This window comes from Colossoma macropomum, unplaced genomic scaffold (assembly GCF_904425465.1).
Source record: "Colossoma macropomum unplaced genomic scaffold, Colossoma_macropomum, whole genome shotgun sequence".
Taxonomy (NCBI): Eukaryota; Metazoa; Chordata; class Actinopteri; order Characiformes; family Serrasalmidae; genus Colossoma; species Colossoma macropomum.
Window position 1 is genome coordinate 32,301,382 of NW_023494807.1, and position 21,711 is coordinate 32,323,092.

Below are 21,711 nucleotides of genomic sequence, written 5' to 3' on the forward strand. Positions count from 1 at the left end.
TAAATAAATAAATAAAGGCTTAAATAAATAAATAAATAAATTGACAAAACGCGATGCAAAAACAAGGCAAGATTAATCGATCACGATGCTTTCTCTACGATTAACCAATATGAGGTTATTATTATTCTACTTCATTAGAATACTAAAGAATAAATTTCTGAAATTAATACATATATTAATACATAAGTGTGGAGCTGCTTAAATACAAAAATATATTTATTTATTTATTTATTTAGTCATTCATTCATGCTATCATGTCCCACAATCATTTATGCTACTGGTATACTAATCTATTTCCATTTTAATACGTTAATTAATTTTTTCCCTTTAAACGATACTGCTTTGTGATAGGCTAACGTGAAGTGGAACGGTCCGGCCGGCAGCCAGTCAGCGCCGAGTGGGCGGAGTGAGTCGTGTCGCCGAGCGATTCGAAGACTCGTTCAGAAGGGATTCATTTGTGTGATGCTGATGAGCAGCTCATTAAAGCCTGAAGCTCAGAGCGTCTCTGCAGCAGCTCCCTCCATCCGAACCGCAGCCGCCACAAGCCGAACCATGTCGAAAAAGGAGGAAAAACCGGGAGAGGAGAAGGCAGAACCTGAATCTAACTGGAAACACCTCATCTATAATCCAAATACAGGGGAGTTTGTGGGTCGCACTGCCAGCAGCTGGGGTGAGAGAGAGAAAAATCTATTTATAAATCATTACAGTAGCATAATATCATTAATTTCATGCACGCAACCGGGCTTGTTCGCTTGGATTCAGTGTGGAAATGAATGGCTGGGTCGTGCAATGCATGCCATGCACTCATTCAGCATCTTAAATCTATATAAGGTTACATGCTGTCAGAATAAATGATTTTTGATGATCATATTTTCCTGATATCATGAGGAACCTCCGTGTGTAGCTTCCAGTCAAAGACATAACATCCACATTAATGTATTACACGTATCAAATGCAATAATTTATTAAATAACGAGGCTGGAGATGGCTTCTTATCGGAATTTTCCGTTCCACCTTAAATGATGCAGCATTTACATGCATTTAAGGTGGAACGGAAAATTCCAATAAGAAGCCTGCATGTCGTGGAAAGGCTTTAGAAAGGCCCTGCTGTCGAAATCCACTTTGCACTTTTGTCTTCGACAGAAATCAAACCAGTAAGAGGCGGGACAGGCAGATTTTTCGCCCGTCAGTAAGGATTGTTAGTGATGCTGGGTTTTTTCCACAGTCCTTCAGAACGGCCAGGCCACCTCAGACGTGTGAGGAAGGGTCTACTGAGACGTATCAGACATGGCAAAGCCTGTTCACTGTTATTAGCACTACACTGATTCACCAGGGGTGTGAAAATGGGTGCTTTAAGTGTGCAAATTGAATGTGGCGTGGGTTAAAATGCTCCCGTTTGCTCCAAATGGCTCTGTCTGTGGCATTTTCCTGCACAGCTATTATTATTATATGGAGGCTTTCAAGGTCAAATCTGGCTTGTTTTTCCATTATGAAGGCTTAAAAGGGATAGAAAACAGCTGTGTTGTCCAGACATGACAGGAAAATCGTCTTTGGCCGCATAGAAATAGGAATTATACATTACAGTTATGCATTATACAGTCAAGCCTGGACGATATATTGGTTCCAATAAAATCGGCCGATGTGGATTTATTGATATTGGTTAGAAAGGCCGAAGATAAAACACTGATCTTCATAAATGGCCTGCTTTACATAATAATAGCAGACAGTTTACAATCACATCAGTCAGAAAGGCACTGTTTAGAGTGATGTCAGATTAAAGGGCCAATGTCCTAAATTTTTCTTGTTTTTTTCCCCTCTGTGTCTTTGTACCAAAAACAGTGTTATCTTGTTACACGATAATTTTCCAACCTGGCTGTTTTTGTTACTGTGCCTTTAAGATATGGTAGTATTGATATGTAAATTACCTCTGTTCAGATTGGCAGCCCTTATTCAAATGAGTAGCCCAGGCCGAAGCATTCCTTATAGCTTCATTGTAAAGGGGCGGGGCTAAATTGATGTAGGCTGAATGGATGGATAAATGCAGGTACATTGATTGATTTGATTTGGATTTTTACAAGCCACATCAAACTCTTTTATTAAAACAAAATAAATGAGGGAAAATATTTTTTCCGTGATATGGGTCCTTTAAACTTCGTTGGTGAGTATTGTGGGTGAGCAGAATTTTTAGCTCCTTAAGGTTGGTATCAGTATCGGTGCCTGTCGTTCACACTTTAATATACATACAGTATACACCAATCACAGGAGTAACACCTTACTGGGCCTTATAGACACCAGAGCCGTTAATCTCAATTAAATTCCCATTAATGATGATTGAAAGGTGGTCTAGAAGTGAGAAATGGTGATTTTCATTATAGTTGACTTATTTAAGTAAATGAGTTTCTTTAAATTAATTCTAATCCATTTCAATAACTTTGGTTTATTAATACTAATCTTTAGACTATGAATTATTCAGTATCTACTATGAATTATTCAGTAACTACTACTAATTATTTACCATCTACCCTAAGTTATTAAGTAACTGCTCTGAATTATTCAGCATCTACAGTTAATTACCCAGTATCTACTATGAATTATTCAGTAACTACTGTGAAGTTTTATAAATATATAATGTTTGTTCAAGTGTTTATTACAAGTATATATAAAGTGAGTCAGCAGTAACATAGAGAGAGTGTTGAATTAGATTTAAGTGCATATACAGTAATATGGTGTGTTTATACAGTAATGTAATGCGCTTATACAGTAATGTGTTATACAGTAATGCAGTGTGCTTATACAGTAATGCAGTGTGCATATACATTAATATAGTGTGCTTATACAGTAATGCAATGTGCATATAAAGTAATGTAGTGCGCTTATACAGTAATGTGTTATACAGTAAAGCAGCGTGCGTATACAGTAATGTGGTGTGCATATACAGTAATGTGGTGTGCATACACAGTGAAGCAGCGTGCATATACAGTAATGTGGTGTGCATATACAGTAATGTGGTGTGCATACACAGTAATGCAGTGTGCATATACAGTAATGCAGTGTGCTTATACAGTAATGTAGTGTGCATATACATTAATATAGTGTGCTTATACAGTAATGTAGTGTGCTAATACAGTGATGCAGTGTGCATATACAGTAATGTAATGTGTTATACAGTAATGCAGTGTTCTTATACAGTAATGCAGTGTGCATATACGATAATGCGGTATGCGTATACAGTAATGCATTGTGCTTATACAGTAATGCAGTGTGCTAATACAGTAATGAGGTGTGCATACACAGTAATGGAGTGTGGTTATACAGTAATGTGTTATACAGTAATGTAGTGTGCTTATACAGTAATGCAGTGTTCATATACAGTAATGTAGTGTGAATTGTTAGTAATTTATAATGTTTGTTCAAGTGTTCATTCCAATTATATAAGAAGTCAGTCAGCAGTAACACAGAGAAAGTGTGGAATTAGATTAAAGTGCATATACAGGAAGGTAGTGTGCTTATACAGTAATGCAGTGTGCATATACAGTAATGTGTTATACAGTAATGTAGTGTGCATATACAGTATTGCAGTCTGCCTATATCGTAATGCAGTGTGCATATAAAGTAATGCAATGTGCATACACGGTAATGCAGTGTACTTATACAGTAATGCTGGGTGCTTATACAGTAATACAGTGTACTTATACAGTAATACTGGGTACTTATACAGTAATACAGTGTACTTATACAGTAATGCAGTGTTCTTATACAGTTATGCAGTGTGCATGTACAGTAATGCAATGTACATATATGTACATACATGCGGTATGCTTATACAGTAATGCAGTGTGCATATCAGTAATGCAGTGTGCTTTAACTTTACTGGAGAAAAAAAAAACATACTTTACTTTTACAGTAAATCAATGAAGTCATTTTGGTCCATTTATCATGAAATGAACAGTAACATGGAGAAAGTGTAGTATCAGATTAAAGTGCATATACAGTAATGTATATGCCGAGCCAGAGAATGGAGGTGGGTGATCTGTAAAAAAATGTAAAATCACAATATTTCAGGTTTTGTCACTATATATATATATATATATATATATATATATATATATATATATTTGACATTGATAAATTGGAAAAGACAGAATAAATACTATCAAAATCTATGAATTCAATGATTTATGTTCTATATTTCACAAACTATGCTAATGATGCTCTCTTTATAACCAAACATGCAGTGAAGAAGTGATTTTACTTAGGACTTACTTACTTGTACTTAGGATATTCACAATATGCTCAGAAAAGCATACGGTACAGTATGATTGGTAGTTTGTCAGTTTCCTGAGCCACAACAAACCTGAGTTTCTCAGTGTTTACATATAATTATTTTCTCCCTGGGTTAGATAGAGTTAGTGTCGATATCGGTACTCGGTATCAGTACTCACTATTGGACGATACTTAAGGATCAGGTTTGGGTATCGGATGAGAAACAGTAGTATCAGTGCGTCCCTACAAATGAAGGCATTGTTGGGTCATTTTGATGAGGTGAGACGTGTTGGCTGACCAGGTGAGCTCCTCAAGAAAGGATGACATCTGGTGGCCAACAGCAGGAATGACAACAAAAGGGATAAAAACTTAATGGCCAATAAAGAAAGGAGAGAATTAGATCCAGCCAATCAAAAGTGGGTAGATTGTCCTGCTTTAGCCTTTCTCAAGAAACAAACTGCTCAACTTTATGTTAAGTACTTTACTTTTACATCTTGAGCCTTAACAGTATGAAAATGGTGAACAGTGAGCAGCAGAGGCACCGAACAGTAGAACATTCCCTAAAACCGCGACAGCTCACTTCTAATGATCTGTTCAGCAGGTCCATATTCAGTATAACCCGAGTCCTGATTTCTTAGACGTACTGAAGCTCTAAACTCCAGCATTACCAGCACCAGCCTAGCTTTCAGCCTGCTGCCTGTTTGATTCCAAGCACAGAAGAATAACAGTGAGACTGTATTGTACCAAACAGGTTGATCACAGATGTGACCAGGTTGGGGTTGTACACTGTCTCACCTGCCGTCCAGGGTTTGCTGCAGTGGCCCTAAATGTGAGGTGGTGCTGGGGGTGTGGTTCTCTCCTCGCTCTCGGCTCCTGTGCTTACATATTTATGAGTGCGGCACGAGTAGGGCGTCATCAGGGGGCGGTAACGCTCGCTGACTGATTTGCATACTGTGACGTGTCATTGTACTTTGGTACGAAGACACATCATCCGTGCCTATAGCAGAGTTGAGCCAGAGGGGGCGCTGCAGAGGCGGAACTGACCACAATAAAAATTGTATTTTTTTACAGTTTGGAAAGATGTGTTCACATTTTAAGCAAGGCTGGTATATTTTGTTATTACAGAGCAGAGCGTTTCGGCTGTTAATGAAAAGGTCTTAGGGTGGAGTTACTCTTTAAGAACCCAGATGAAAGCAGTTCAGTCTGTCCTCCATGGTCCTCTTGATGCTCGGAGGCGTGTGCACTCTGCTCCCCTTCCTGAAATCTACTGTCATCTCTTTGGTTTTGTTTCCACCCTATGTGTCAAACACAAGGCCTGTGGGCCAAGTCAGTATTTCTATTAATGTTAGCCCGGTTCACCATGAGCAGCACTACAATCCCCAGCATGCACTTCAATGTAATGTGCACTCCAACGCCCTCCCCCAAACAACAGTCTCTGGGACAGCAGTTACACCACAAAAAGAAAAGATACCGAGTGTCTCGTTCAAGCAAATAGGCAGGTTTAAAGACATTTAAAGAGGTTTAACGGTTATCTGTAGCTAATGTAGTTTATTGTTTGCTATTTAAAACAATTTGTTTTATTTAAAATTATTTGTGAATGGTCCAAGTGTTCAGTGCTTATTGTACTGTTTGCAGTTTTGCCATATTTCAAATAAACAAAGGCCAGTTGTCGTTTTTGATCTGCAGACTACCGATATGTCTTTAGTGACCTTAGTGATCGTGTTGGAGTTTGTTTGGTGATGCAGTTGTGGGAGTGGGACAATTCCGCAGGTCTTGAGCTTGACCGGTCTGGAGGGAATAATTGTGTTAAATGCTGACCTTAAGTCAGAGAACAGCATTCTTATGTTGATGTTTCAGTGCAGTGTGTTCCATTGTGAGGAAGATGGGATAGATACGCATCTCAAGGTGCAGTAGGAGAAATGAAGAGTTCTGGGGAGGCAGTTCTTCATGTGAGTCAGAGCCAGTATGGGTGTGAGTGCAGTTGGGTGATAGTCAGTGAGGCATGAGATGTTCAGTGTCTTTGGTAAGGGATGATGGAGGTTGGGAACAGTAGACTGTGCCAGGGAGAGGCTGAGGATGCTGTGGAAGTGGCAGCCAGCTGGTTGGCACTCGCTTTCAGGACCTTGGTTGATCTCGAAGCAGGGCTCAATAAAGTGAGCCTGAATTTGAATGCTGGCATCCCTGATGGCAGCTTTCAGATTGTGTCCTGCTGCTTTCATTCAAAGTGTACTACGAATTTTTCAGTATACACTACAAATTATTCAGTATCTACTATAAATTTTTCAGTATCTACTATGAATTATTCTGTCTCCATGATTAATTATTCAGTGTCTAATATGAATTATTCAGTATTTTCAATGAATTAATCAGTATCTAATATTTATTATTCAGTATTTTCTATGAATTATTCAGTATCTAATATGAACTATTCAGTATCTAATATGAATTATTTATTATCTACTATGATGTTTTCAGTATCTGCAAAAAAGTTCTTCAGTATCTGCTATGCATTGTTCAATATCTACTATAAATTATTCAGTATTTACTACGAATTTTTTAGAATCTACTATGAATTATTCAGAATCTTCTATTATTCAATAACTACTATGAATTATTCACTGTCTATGATTAATTATTCAGTATCTGCTATGAATTATTTAGTATCTACTGTGAATTATTCAATAACTACTTTGAATTATTCAATAACTACTATGAATTATTTATTATCTACTATGAATTATTCAGTATTTATTCAGTATTCGTTACACTTGAACACAGACATTTGGAAGCTTGCTTATAAAAGCTTATAACAGACTTTAATATATCGCTGCTGTTGGAACAAACCTCATATCTCCAAAATGGTAACTTTCCAGGAGAAGGAAAAAAATGTACTTTAATGTAAGTCAATGGAACCAGACTTTTTTCCAACTAGTTTTGGGTCCTTTCTTTTGGTCCATTCATCACGAAATGTACACACAATGTAAAGAGCAGCAGCAAAAACTGAACAACGCTGCTCTACATTCCTAACAACTAACCAGAACCTGCTTATACTGCCATATCCACCAAGATACCACAGAGAAAACCATCCTGGTTGAATTCCCTTTTTTTCCTGCAGGTCAGACATGTTCTAAAGCCCTGATTGTGGTTTATTTTTGTCTCACAGGCCTCATCTTGCTCTTTTATTTGGTCTTCTATGGCTTCCTGGCTGGAATGTTCACTCTGACGATGTGGGCCATGCTTCAGACTCTGGATGAGAACGTCCCTAAATATAGCGACCGCGTCGCCTCCCCAGGTGAGTCCCAGCAGAGACATCGAACACATCAGGCACACATGATGCCTTTGTTAGGCATTGATAAACAGTAGTGAGATAATTAGACGTCCTCTTTCACGCCTGCAGCTGGATTAGTAATAGATTTAATAGATGCTTGAAGCAGTGTTGATTTTTCTTGGAGAAAATGTAACTGTAGGTAATGAACATCATGGTTTAAGCAGGGATGCAGTTGCAAAATAAAAAAAAGGTGAAGCCTGAACTCCAGTGAGTGCCCAATTACATGACTAACACATAAGCCAAACACATTAGATCCCTTTATTAATCACTATAGTGTTATTATTTAATGTAAAGTCGACAGTTTTGTGATGAAAGTCGAGTGAATGTCGACTAATCGCTGACGACGTCACAAATAAAACCACAGGAGAACAGGTTGCTTTAAAACAGGGGTCCTCAACCTTTTCCACTCTAAGACCCGCCTGTTTATAACTATATAGCAGAAAAACTAAAATCAACCTTTTTTTAAAATAGTTTTCTAATTTTTTATTGCTCACACTGATTTAGGGCCTGAAAAACGTCAGCTCTTCATTTTACTTCAATCACAAAAAAAAAAAATTGCAATTATGATAAAAAAAAACACGTTTGCAGAGATGTCACAAAAGAGGGAAAAGAAGGGAAATGTAGATGTGGACGGATTTGGAGCTGTAGTGCATCACGGTTTCACTAAAACACTCGTGTGGCTCTCACAGGAGTCAGTGTTTGGTCTGGAGTCTCTATGGTTTTGAGGGTTTTAGCGCCTCATTTGAAATAAACCTCACTAAACTCAGTGGGCTTCTGGATCAGCATCATGATCAGATTCATTTGATATCTGCTTCTCTGCCATTAGTTTATCAATTTGAGTTTGACTACTCTGGTCACTGATACTCGGCCAGAAATCAAACACAGATCTTTGCTATTACTTTATGGCTCATCTGTCGTTTTTATCAGCTGCAGCTCGAGCTGCAGGAACGACATGAGAGTCTGTAAAGATCCAGAAGTTAAAACAGGCAGATTATACTGACAGTAGAGCGCTGACCTGCTGCTGGAAGAAGAGGAAAGCCAGCTCTGTAGATGAATTCCATCGTTTGATCATAAAATGCATTCACACCAGAGGTGAACTGAACAGGGTTTGGTTGGAAGCAGACGGAGACCCGTGGGTTTTGCCAGACTGGTTCAGCTGTTTGATGCAGACCCGAATATGGGTGGAGTGTTCCAACACGTCAGCACAAAGAAAACTAAAGAAAAAAGTTTGATAGGTCCTCACTAAACAAGGCAGGAGAAACACCCTGAGGAACATCTCCATCTCTGGCTAACTGTCTGCGCTGCTTGTCTCAAACTGATGATGTTTAATTAGGCTGCGAATGCAGTGTTTTTATTTATGTGTCTCTACTGGCCCACTATGAACTAATGCCTCCCCCTGAGTACAAGCCCAAGGACCACGAGAGGGTGCTTCCCAGCCCACTGGTGGTCCGTGGCTCACGGGTAGAGACACCCTGCTTTACAGCAAGCGACTATAAAAATCCAACTTTAATAATCCGACTGGTCAGTTGATTGTGACATGCCCTTTCCAAAGAGCCCTGGATCGCATTGCTACCCTTCAGGAAAACGGAGATACGGAATCTACGAAAATTTGTGTCCAACTTAGGCGGACCCCTGACGGCCTTGCCAAGATGCTCGCCTGCGGCGATTGTCTTAAGAGCCAGAGAAATTTAAAGCGCCGTAACTCGGCAAAGAAAAGAGTAACTTACTTCAAACTTTACAGGACTTTTATTGAACTCTTTGGGACATTCAGTATCTGATCTTTGAAGCACTGTAGATGGTGAAACGTTAGAATGAAGCCAGTAGAGCATGACGTGCTCTTTCCAATGATCACCCTGGATCACCTTGCTAGCCTTCAGGAAACCAGAGATACGGACCTGAAATCTCCAGGCTCCTCACCTGCTGTCTTCTCTGAGGCGTCCATGTTGTTAGTGTCATAATCACATGATCAGTGACATCAAGCTTAAAGCGTCATCAGTGAGCAGTAAAGTCAACTAGTCTGTGCAGCCCCTAGTTGCATATGTATGCATGTTAGAGATGCACTGAAATTTCAGCCACCGAAACTTTTTTTCCTTGTTATTCCTCTGCTTGAAAAAAGTTACAATTATAACAGTGTCAATTCCTCAATACCTTATAAACCACCTAGCCCCCCTCCATCTTATGGATCCCTAAACCCCCCCAACTGCCTAACCCACCCTTCCCACCCAACCCTTATACCCCCCACCCCTAAAAGCCCCCACCCACAGTTTCTGCCTGCCTCCCCCAACTTAAAAAATACATGAATAAAATAGAATAAAATAGTAAAATAAATAAATAAAGGATAAACAATGATGGACAAATAAAAAAAAAATAATAAATGCAAATAAATAAAACTGTCCACAAAAACAAAATATAAGTAAATTAAAAAAAGATAAGGACGTTCTATAATCTATATTTAAGTTAGATAAACGTTTAAAATAGGAAATGAATGGTTGCCAGATCCGGTCAAATATGGGCCGCCAAAACATTTTGATCGGTAGCGGCGCTTTCGGGTTTTTGGCCAAAGGAGAAAAAGGCTGAAAATTTTGGATGAAAAAAACCCAAATATTAAATAGGACTACAAGAAAGTGTCACAATCAGCAGTGAAAATATCAGCCATGTGCAACTTTTTCACAGTTTTTTTATTTGGAACAGTAAACACAGTCTGTTCATCCCAAGTATTAAAGGAACAGTTCGGCAAAAAAATCTAATTAACTTGATTTATCTGTTACCTGTCTGAAACCTGTCTTGGCTGATCAGCTGCATCTGATGAAAGTGATAAATCTTTTGAATTTGATTTTCTGCCAAACTATTACTTTTAGCGAACTACAACGCTCACTGCAGGTATGATAGCTGCTCTAGTTTACAGCGGGAGATGTTATCTATCTGAAAAACCATTTCACCAAGCATAAAATGGTTCTATATAGAACTCGTGGTTCTAATTGTCTTTACTAAAGAACCCTTGAAGAGCCATCTTTTTAAGAGTGTACGCCATTTTACTAGATTGTTTTAAAACAGTAATATATATATTACTTGTTTTCGAAAGTTTGATAAGCCCAGTAGATTAAGCCTTGGGCTTGTATTTACAGAGATGAGTTTAGTGACAGTCTGAGCTCAGCAATTGTTAGCAACATTAGCCTAGCAAGAGAAGCAGACATCAGATGTAAAACCTGATTGACTGCATCTGGGGAAAGTGATAAATCAATTGAATTAGGTTTTTCGCCAAACGATTCCTTTTAGCGAGCTACAACGCTCAAGAACATCTCCAGTGCAGGCCTGATGGCACCTGAACATACGTCACAATGTGCAGAATACTGACACACTGACACCGTCTGCACGAATACAGACTGTAGTCTTTTTAATACTTTTATTTTATGTAAACTGTTTTTATTGTCCGAAGAACATTTGGAATAATTTTTATGTTCAAAGAAAATGAGACAAGCATCAAGATCACGTTTGTGGGTGGAGCTTGGCTGTATCATTTGAAAGTAACTGACAATAACAGTCATCTCATGAGGGACATTCTCTGCTTCCAGGGTTGGTCATCAGGCCAAAGTCGATGGAAATCGTCTACAACAGATCAGATCCCTCACAGTATCAGGAGTTTGTGCAGCATCTGGAGACCCTTCTGCAGCGTAAGTCTTCAGCACATCCCTTCAGTTTCATCTTCTCTGGTAAAGAGAATTGATACAGGCCTAATGTGATTTTAAACAGCTAAATACTTTAAATAATATGTTAATGTAAAGCTTTGTTTCCTTTACTATTATAAAATTATTATATTACAAGTCATTAATAACCCCTTAGATAATGTAATACTTCATGATTTTCCCACAAACATATGTGACTGAATTTCAGACCACATTTGGATTTAGATTGGGAATGCACGTTGCAGTCTGGGGTTTTGCCAGCAGGGGCTGCTGTTAGCACACAAGTGGCAGTGAGCCCACACCAGCAGGAGCTCACCAATGCATGTGTTTACAGTAACAGCTTTTAAAACGAGCTGAAACTGTTTAATCACACAAGATGTAAATGTATTATTTAATATGTTAAAGTTTATATATTTTTAATAGATCAGTTCATGAAAAAAGCATATAAGCTAAACAGAATAGAAAATATGTGTAAACTGCAGTGGGCTGGGTTTGTGTGTTTTTGGGCGTGATGGTAGCGGGGAATGATATAATCTGAAATCCTGACTTTTTGACCAGAAAATATTGTGCCAATTATTTATTAGGTACTTCTAAGGCCTAACAGACATACTACTCTAACAGTCAGGATCAGAGACTCAGAATGATCAATTGATTTTACACTGAAATTGCAATTTTCAGATTGTAAGAGCTGCAATTTTAATTATAGCCTATTTTATCAACTCTTTTTGGTTGGTGGACTATTCTCAGTCCAGCAGTGACACTGAGGTGTTTAAAAACTCCAGCAGCACTGCTGTGTCTGATCCACTCAGACCAGCGCAACACACACTAACACACCACCACCACGTCAGTGTTACTGCAGTGCTGAGAATGACCCACCACCCAAATAGTACCTGCTCTGTGAGGGTCCATGGGGGTCCTGACCACTGAAGAACAGGGTAAAAGGGGACTAACAAAGTATCAGAGAAACAGATGGACTACAGTCTGTAACTGTAGAACTACAAAGTGCAGAAACAAGGAGGTGGTATATATTAACTCTGTTCTGATTGGCTGTGCTTCATTCAAATAACAGTCCAGGCTGAAACACTTGTTATAACGTCTGCGTGAGTGGGCGGGGCTAAACGGCTGTAGGCAGGATGTATGTAAACTGAGCCATGTAGCTCCTGTGCTAAGTGTAAAGAAGTTTGATTTTTGGATAGACTATCACTTTAATTGCTGGTTGTGTGGACGCCACAGTGAGAAGTGATGAGGGGGTGTGATTCTCTCTCTCTCTCTCTCTCTCTCTCTCTCTCTCTCTCCCTCTCTCTCTCTCTCTCTCTCTCTCTCTCTCTCTAATAGAGTATAATGACTCGGAGCAGGCGAAGAACGAGCTGTGCTTGGCGGGTCAGTATTATGAGCAGGACGGTTCCGAGCAGAAGAAGGTGTGTCAGTTCAGGAGGAGTTCTCTGGGGCTCTGCTCTGGCCTGCAGGACTCCAGCTTCGGCTACAGAGACGGACGACCCTGCGTCATCGTCAAAATGAACAGGGTCAGTCCACCACTGGTCATCACACGTATCTTACATTAATAGTCATTAATATTCCAAATGAACAGGGTCAGTCAATCAACAGCAGCAATACTACTTTTATTATTACTACTAATAATAATCAGAATTATTATGGATATGTGTTCTAATTCACTTTGTTCTTTATATTATTATTTAGAGTCAACAGGCCTTGTTTTATGCTGCCCTCTCTTTTTTGACCACACTTTTAACAATGTGAACATGCGTGTCCTGTATTTTAAATTATTATCATTATTATTATTATTAATCTGCAGATTATTGGTCTAAAGCCAGCTGGAGATCCATTTATTAACTGCACAGCGAAGGTAAGTGGCTGATTAATTTAATGCAGTGCTGACAGTTTTCATTAATAAAGTACATTTTATATTTTTGGTATCTATTCAGTCGATGTTTCTGAATGTGTAATTAATAGGGGTGTAAAATTTTAACTGAAATTGAAAATCTACAAAGCATACGTTCGATTTTTAATCTTTAATATAGGCATAATTTTTCCCTTCATCAAGCAAAATAATGTGCAGTGTCAGCAAAAACAAAACAAAAGCAGCAACAAATTCCTTTAATTCAGTTCATTAATTAAGTTCCATTTAATTCAAATTCAGATTCCCACAGTTTTGAGGGAAACACACTGTATATTGTATATTGTGTATATATATATATATTATTCAAACGTTGAAAATTGTAATCATGATTAATCACATGATTAACAAACTTGTTACAATGATGGATAAACCTGTTTAAAAGTCATAGCAATAAAAAAATAAAAATACTTCATATTTCAAAATGATAGTATGCAGTGTTCAAACAGGAAATCATGCTACTCAAACTGCTCCACGTTATACGTGAGTGCTGATACAACTTCAATAGAATACTAGGCTTGTTAGTTAACATGCTAAAGGCTACACAGCTAACAACCACATTACAGTGCGGCTCTACAGGAAGCTTACAGCCAGACTAAGCCGTTATTCGCTGAATGTGTGTGTAACGACCTCACGTTTTGTCTAGGGTGCGTGGGATCTGTAACATGTGGCATTAAAATACTGAACTGGGGGCTCCCGAGTGGCGCAACCGTCTAAGCGTTGGCCCTATCATCAGGAGATCGCGAGTTCCATCCCTGGTGATGCTACAGCCGTCCGTAGCTGGGAGTCCAAGAAAGCACAATTGGCCTCGCTCTCTCTGGGTGGGTGGGATGGCTGCCCTTCTCCCCCCATCACTCAGCACTCATGCTAGTCAGCGCAGGCGTCTGTTAGCTGACGTAACAGATCTGGCGGTTGGCGCTTTCCTCCGAGCGCGTTCGGCTGTCCAGTGGCGTTGCGTGAGCGGCAGCTCGAAAAGAAAGCGGTGGCTGGCTTCACAGGTCTCGGAGGAAGCCTGTGTTAGCCTTCACCCTCCTAGCGTTGATAGCATCGTGTGATTGGGGGAGTCCTAACTAGCGGGGTGGAATTGGAGACGACTAAATTGGGGAGAAAATCGGGGTAAAAAAATAAAAAAATAAATAAAAATACTGAACTGGTGAGAAATGATTAGAAGTGTGAGCAACAGACCTTTTAGGGCCATTTTTATTAAAACAAACCTCTATAAAACCTGTGCTGTGATACCCAGTACCACACTGGAAGAATCAAACTGGACGGCACCAAAGAAAAGAACAAATCAGAACCTAACCACGCCCACCTACTCTGAAACCAAAAGTATTTAACTAATCTAAAAAAAGGAAACCAAAGCGAACTACTCTAAACTTCCCTAGCCAGTAACCAAAAGTACATGTGGCGTTGCCCTCTGACCTAGGGAGCTAGACGGGGCAGACATCTACGTGGTGCAGATGTATAGGCGCGCCCCTCTTACCTGTTTGAAACCCCAGGTGGTGCAAACAAGCTCTGGTAAAACAAAGTTAAAAGTGTGCAGGTAAAATACCACAGCTGAAGTACTTCCTCTAACAAAGACAAAGTCATGCAAACTAAGTTAAAAGAAGCTTTGGTAAAATACCCAAAACAAAGCACTCCTAAAACATAGGCTCCTCCCCCAACTGCACCAGCCAGGCCTCTGATTGGTTCTCACATGACTTGTTCCAGAGCAGGTACCTCTGTGAAGGAAGAGACCAAGAGAGAGAGAGAGAGAGACAAACACAAACACAAAAAAAACAAATGCATGCTTACACATAACAGTATGTGTGCTAATATTCACACATCCCAAAAACGCTAATCTGCTCCTCAGCGTCTGTTTACATGCAAAGATTTTTGCCAATCCGATTGAATACATTCCGATAACAGATTAAGACTGAGGTGTTTATACCACTCTACTCAACAATCTGATGAAAATCTGTTTACATGCTCACTACAAGTAATCAGATCCAAAATGAGGCGTATGCGCAGAGAACCACTTAGTGTAGACGTTACCATGACAACCAGCATCACGTGAGTCCAGTCAGAGTAAGCAGTGAGCAGCGCTTGTGTCTTTAATTTTAATAATTTAAAATGATGTCAGACTCAGGAAAACGTCCTTCACATGTCCTTATTAAAGAAGGCCGAGAGGAAGACGTCGTGTTCTGAGACACATAAGCTGGACGTCCGTCCCACCGCCGTCTTTTAAAGATCAGAGCATAAACTTCGTCTCCTCTGCAGACCAGTTTCTGCTCCGCCATGTTGAACGGTATAAACTTTCACTATGACGCGACGAACACGATCAGAACGGACTTAAACTTTCTGATAGGGAATGTAATCAGATACAGGCATTTACACGGATATTATTCTTCTATTTAACGGATTATTTACAGGATTACCCACCTCGTTCAATCGGAAAGAAACTGTATTCCGAATAGCCTCAATTGGACTAGACTATTCCAGTTGAGGTGTTTACATGGACGTATTCTACTCCGATTGAGCTATTAGTCGGATTATTAATGGATTATTAGGCTGCTTGTAAACGTGGCTACTGACCCCTGTCCTTCGTCCATGAGTGGCCTCTTGTATAACGTAGGTGTGATGCTCTTGGTGAGCTAACGTTGACGATGCCGTGTTAAACGCAGTACTGCAACAGAACCGCAGCTGCAGCTGTGAGCTCCCCCTTGTGGCGAAACTTTGAATTATAATCAGAAACATTGAGAAGGTTAAAACAAATCGTGCCACTGAAATCGAAACACGTCAAAATGGCATTTTTATGCATCGTTACACCCCTAGTAATTAAAGACTGTAATCATTGGTCTGGTGTAGTCATGACTTTATTTTTGTTTTTATGTCTCGCCTGCCTGTTCTCCCTCTCTGTGTCTCGTCCTCTCTCACCAGCCTGTTCTTTTTTCTTCTTTTTCTTTTTTTTCTCTTCTTTTTCCTCTCGTGTTTCTATTGCATGCCGCCAGTTGAACTCCCATGTAAAGTGATGGGTAAGATCACTGTGTGATGCTCATGTTTATTCTCCCTCGTGTGTCTCTCTGTGTGTTTGTGTTCTACAGAAATCTGCATTTTTATGAAATTCTCAGTTTTTCTGATCTTCACCTCTGTATGTATGTGATATCACAAAACACTGCGCTTTAAAGGAATGATGAACATTTTCTTTAAAATATTAGGAATAATATTAAATGAATTTTGACATCTCTTTTGTAGTAATAAGATTAATAATAATGTTATTTATAGAGCAAGTTTCATACACAGAGCAGCTGAAAATGCTGAAAATCAAATAATAAAGCAACAAAAAAAGCAGAAACACATATAATAAAAGTAATAATAATTAAAATAAAATAATAAAAATGAAAAATAATAAGATTAAATAAAATACCAAAAAACTACATTAATTACAGTACTTTTTTAAGTAAATGCTAAATGACACTAATATTTCTTAAAATTGTGAACCAGATTTGACTCCCTAGATGAATAAAAAGGGGAAGTGCTGTGTTTTTGTAGTGGTCATCACTGTGCAGGTTATATTAGATCTGCACGCAGCGGTTTGACCTGCTGTGATTCAGTAAAGAACATTATAAAACCAGAACACTAATATTACTCACTGTAGCTTTAAGCTGTAGTGTCTGAAGTTGGCTTCAGCCGCCCTCTGCTGGTCACTCTGTGCACTGCACTCTTATATTACTGTTAATGACGGTCTTTATAGATCATTGCTGATCTGGTTCAAAGTCAGCGTTGAAACACATTTGGGATTTTAACTGATTTTGGACTTTAGACTAAAATCCTTTTGCTCTGAGTGACTCTAAACCTTAATTATGTTTATTTTATTAAAACTAATAATTGAACAGTCCATTCTGTCACTACCAAAACAATCATAACTCCAAATACCAAACTTTACCAAATGTTTCTGTGTATTTTGGTAGTGATATGAAAACGTGGGACAGCATTTTTTAAGTTTTTTACTTAAAAAATAAACTCATGATCAATCTATATCGACTTCAGAAGAAATCAAAATGACCCACTTTTAAAATAAAATTGAAAAATATCTTGTGAAAATAAAAAAAGTCAGTATTATTTTCAGAAGTGTAAATTTATTTTGAAATAAAATATTTTGTATATTATTGCTATCTTTATTAATGCTTTGGGTTTAAATAGATTAGAACAAAATCATCAAATAAGATCTGAAAACTTCATTGTGTGGGAGCACCGTTTGAATTAATGTGGTACAGCCCCATTTCCAAAAATGCTGTGCAAAATGTAAATAAAAACAAAATGCAATGATGTGCAAATCATTTAAACCCTATAGTTGATTGAAAATAGTACAAAGACAACATAACAGATGTTGAAATTGAGAAATGTTATTGTTAACTAAAAAATATATGCCCATTTTGAATTTGATGCCAATAACACTTTCCAAAAAAGTTGGGACGGGGGCAACAAAAGGCTGGTAAAGGTGTGTAATGCTAAAAATACCTGGTGGTAGATACATAATAACATTAAAAGATTCAGAGAATCTGTAGAAATCCCTGTATGCAAGGGACAAGGCCAAAAACCAGTATTTGCTGGCCGTGATTTTTGGGCCCTCAGGCAGCACTGCATTAAAAACAGACATGATTCTGTAGTGGAAATCACTGCATGGGCTCAGAAACACTTCTGAAAACAACTGTCTGTGAACACAGTTCAGCACTGCATCCACAAATGCAAGTTAAAACTCGAAAACACAAAGAAGAAACCAAATATAAACAGGATCCAGAAACGCTGCCGCCTTCTCTGGGCCTAAGCTCATTTAAAATGGACTGAGAGGAAGTGGAAAAGTGTTCTGTGGTCCGATGAATCAACATTTGAAATTCTTTCTGGAAATAATGGACACTGTGTCCTCCAGGCTAAAGACCATCAGGCTTGATATCGGTGCACAGTTCAAAAGCCAGTATTCATGATGGTATAGGGGGGCCTTAGTGCACATGGCATGGGTGACATGCACATCTGTGAAGGCATCATTAATGCTGAACGATATATACATGTTTTGGCAACATATGCTGCCATCCAGACGACGTCTTTTTCAGGGAAGGCCTTGATTATTTCAGCAAGATAATGCCAAACCACATTCTGCAGGTACTACAACAGAACTGCTCCATATTTAAAGAGTCCTGATGCTAAACTGACCTGCCTGCAGTCCAGAACTGTCACCACTGAAAACATTTGGCACATTATTAAATGAAAAATACAACAAATGAGCCCCTGAACTGCAGCTGAAATCCTGTATCGAACAAGAACAGGAAAACATTTCACTTTCAAAACTACAGCAGTGTCTCCTCAGTTCCCAAACACTTACAGAGTGTTGTTAAAAGAAGAGGTGATGAAACTCAGCGGTAAACAGGCCCCCGTCCCAACTTTTTTGGAACGTGTTGTTGGCATCAAATTCAAAATGGGCCTATATTTTTCAAAAAACAATAAAATTTCTCATTTTCAACATTTGATTTGTTGTCTTTGTAGTATTTCCCTTTAAAAAAATATGGTTTACGTGATTTGCAAATCATTGCATCCTATTTTTATTTACATTCTGCACAGCGTCCGAACTTTTTTGGAAATGGAGTTGTAAAATGGCCCACTGACACCTCCAGTCAGAAGTTCTGACACACTGAAGATGCATTTTTCAAGAAAAAAAATTAATCTTGGGACGAAATACAAAATACAGAGGAAGTTGATGCCTGTGTATGAAACTATTTCCAAAAGAAAAATTTCAAATTTCAATTTAAATGAAGTGAAAACCCCCAGTCAGTGGTCTTCATCGACAGCAGGGACTCAGCATGTGTTTCACCTTCAGTTCTGTTTCTCTGAATCTCCTCTGTGAGTCGGTTTGTCCTTTACAGCTACTGTACGTGTTTTTAAAGGTGTATGCTGATGTTTTATGAATATCCTGTTTTCTGACTTCACGCTTGTGTGTCAGATCATTGCCTGATGAATGTTGTCTCCATTTCTGCAGGGGGAGAATCTGGTGATTCAGTATTTTCCGCAGGAGGGCCGCATTGATAGGATGTACTTTCCTTACTACGGAAAAAAGGCACACGTAAGTACTGAAACAGGGCGGCTTTGAGTGAAACAGGCCCTAAAAGTCACATACGGTCAAATCTGATCATAAAAAATTTTGTTCTTCATCAGTTTCATTTTTAATGTGTTTGTACAATTGAACTCACGCCTGGTTTGAGTGAGTTAAACATTAAAAAATTAAAAATTAAAAGCTGAATTTGTGGTTAACTAATAATACCAGTAATCAGAAAAAAAATAGAAAAATAACAATAATAAAAATAACCTGCACATGGCAGTCCAGTACAAAAGTGGATGTACAGTGCTGTGAAAAAGTATTATTTTGAACCCATTTCAACCATGTGAAAAAGCAGTTGCCCCCTAAATACCTAATAACTGGTTGTGCCGCCACATCACCACAAAGGGTTCTGCTGCTGTTACAATGTTAAGCTTGTAACCGTAGAAGAACTCTTTGGGTACTGTATAGAACCCTTTTCAAAAAAAGTTCTACATAGAATTATCTATAGCACGTTCTCCATCAATCTGAAGAACCCTTCCACGATGCAAAGAAAGCTTTAATCATGCAAAGGGTTCTTTGAGTGTTCATGGTTCTAAATAGAGCCATTTCCTTTACTAAAGAAACCTTGAAGAACCGTCTTTTTTAAGTGTGTACATGTCAGCACAATCAGCACATCTGTTAAAATTAAAGTATCATCCTGATGTCTTTGCTTAACACCACTGCATGAAAATATAAGACATTCTTGTGACAGAGTTGCTTGTGTCTGACCCCGTGTCCTCCTGCCTGTAGGAGGGGTACGTTCAGCCTCTGGTTGCGGTGAAGCTGCAGCTGAAGAAGGAAGATTACAGTAAGGATATGATGGTGGAGTGCAGGGTGGAGGGCTCGAACCTCAAAAACAACGACGATCGGGACAAATTCCTCGGCCGCGTCGCCTTCAGGGTGCTGGTGACCGAGTAACACCAACAGCCAGAGCTGCCGTCCTCCGCTAGAGCCCGACCGATATGACATTACTATCACTGAAACCGATTAGTATATGAGGACCTGACAAAGTTTATGTTAAAGAGGAATTCCACCCAAATTTCTACATAATTCAGTGGTAGTTCGGCTAATTTCTTTACAGTGGTGGTGATAGGAACCAGAGATCGCCATGACTACAACACAAATATAGACATTTACTATCCAGAACCACCAGTGAACCTACACCAGTCTTCTGAGTTTATATGGAATGTTGATGATGGAAAATAGTGGAAAATCTGAAATAATAATTTTCTTTGGGGACTATTTTGCCTCACAACACCCTCTATATTGTGTATCCCTCCACCATGAATGGATTTTAAGACCAAAATCTTCTCAAAACTATCATAAATCAGGCAGTGAATTCATAACCATTTCATGTAGTAACTTTCTGTGAGGGAGCTTTTAGAGGTGGACGTCTGGTTCCTATCACCACCACTGTGAACAGTTCTGACTCGGTAAGTTTCTCTAGAACAGAGCGTTTCACACCAAACCACTCTGAACCACTCTGTTTACATTTTAACCATTAAATTATACAGGAAATTTGATAAAATGGTGGAATTCCCCTTTAAAACGGCTTATAACAGCCCGTAAAGTAATATATAACTAGGGCTGGACTGATTAAGGAAATTTTGCCACTGATACCAATTTTAAAGAGCTACATACATTCCAGTAACCGATAATATGGATCTTTACTGACTGTCAGTTCTCAGTTGTCAAGTCTTAAATAATATAAATATTATATTTATAAATATTATAACAGATATGTAATATGAACTCTCATAATTTTGTTCAAAATAGCTTCACATTCCTGAATATGTTTTATATATATATATATATATATATATATATATATATATATTATATTATATATAACATTTAAAAATACATTACAGGTGCTTCATTGATAGGTTGCCAAAATAATCTGTGGAACTTTTATATCAGCCGATTTTATCAGTCAAACGATATATCGGTCAGGCTCTACTCTCTACGGCCTGTGATCTTCAGAACTCTCCGAAAAACACTTGACCTCCCGAGGTCAGATAGACGCCACGATCAGTCCATATCGATCAACCTGTACCCATAATTTTATCAATATTATTTCCTGTCAATATGAGGCACCCTCTCCTGTTTTGTCATGAGTATCATTAACGGAAAAACGAATAAATCAAAGCGCACGTCTGTCAGTACTGTTTCTGCCTGGGCCGTCCTTCGTCAGACCCTTTTTAAACGCCGGTATATTGAACCATGCAAGGCTTTTGTATATAATGTGAATGAGAACAGTTTTTGGTGGTGACTAATACCCTGTGTTTCACGTGTTTTATGTGTTTGTCTCGTGCGTGTAAATTGCAAACGTATTTAACGTAATCGAGCACTGTTTTGTCTGTCATGGTTCACCATGTCCTATCACTGTAAAAAATGTACTGTTTGCTTGTAA

General features: G+C 38.7%; 1 protein-coding gene across 1 annotated transcript; it reads left to right on the forward strand.

Annotated features, from left to right (window-relative positions):
- The first annotated feature begins 467 nt into the window (after window positions 1–467).
- Window positions 468–20,400, forward strand: atp1b3a (ATPase Na+/K+ transporting subunit beta 3a). Its single transcript, XM_036556214.1, has 7 exons — window positions 468–670; window positions 7,427–7,555; window positions 11,164–11,262; window positions 12,610–12,797; window positions 13,088–13,138; window positions 19,200–19,283; window positions 20,049–20,400. Exons 1-7 carry the CDS (start codon window positions 469–471, stop codon window positions 20,214–20,216), a joined length of 921 nt encoding a protein of 306 aa, XP_036412107.1. The 5' UTR covers window position 468; the 3' UTR covers window positions 20,217–20,400.
- Window positions 20,401–21,711: the final 1,311 nt, after the last annotated feature.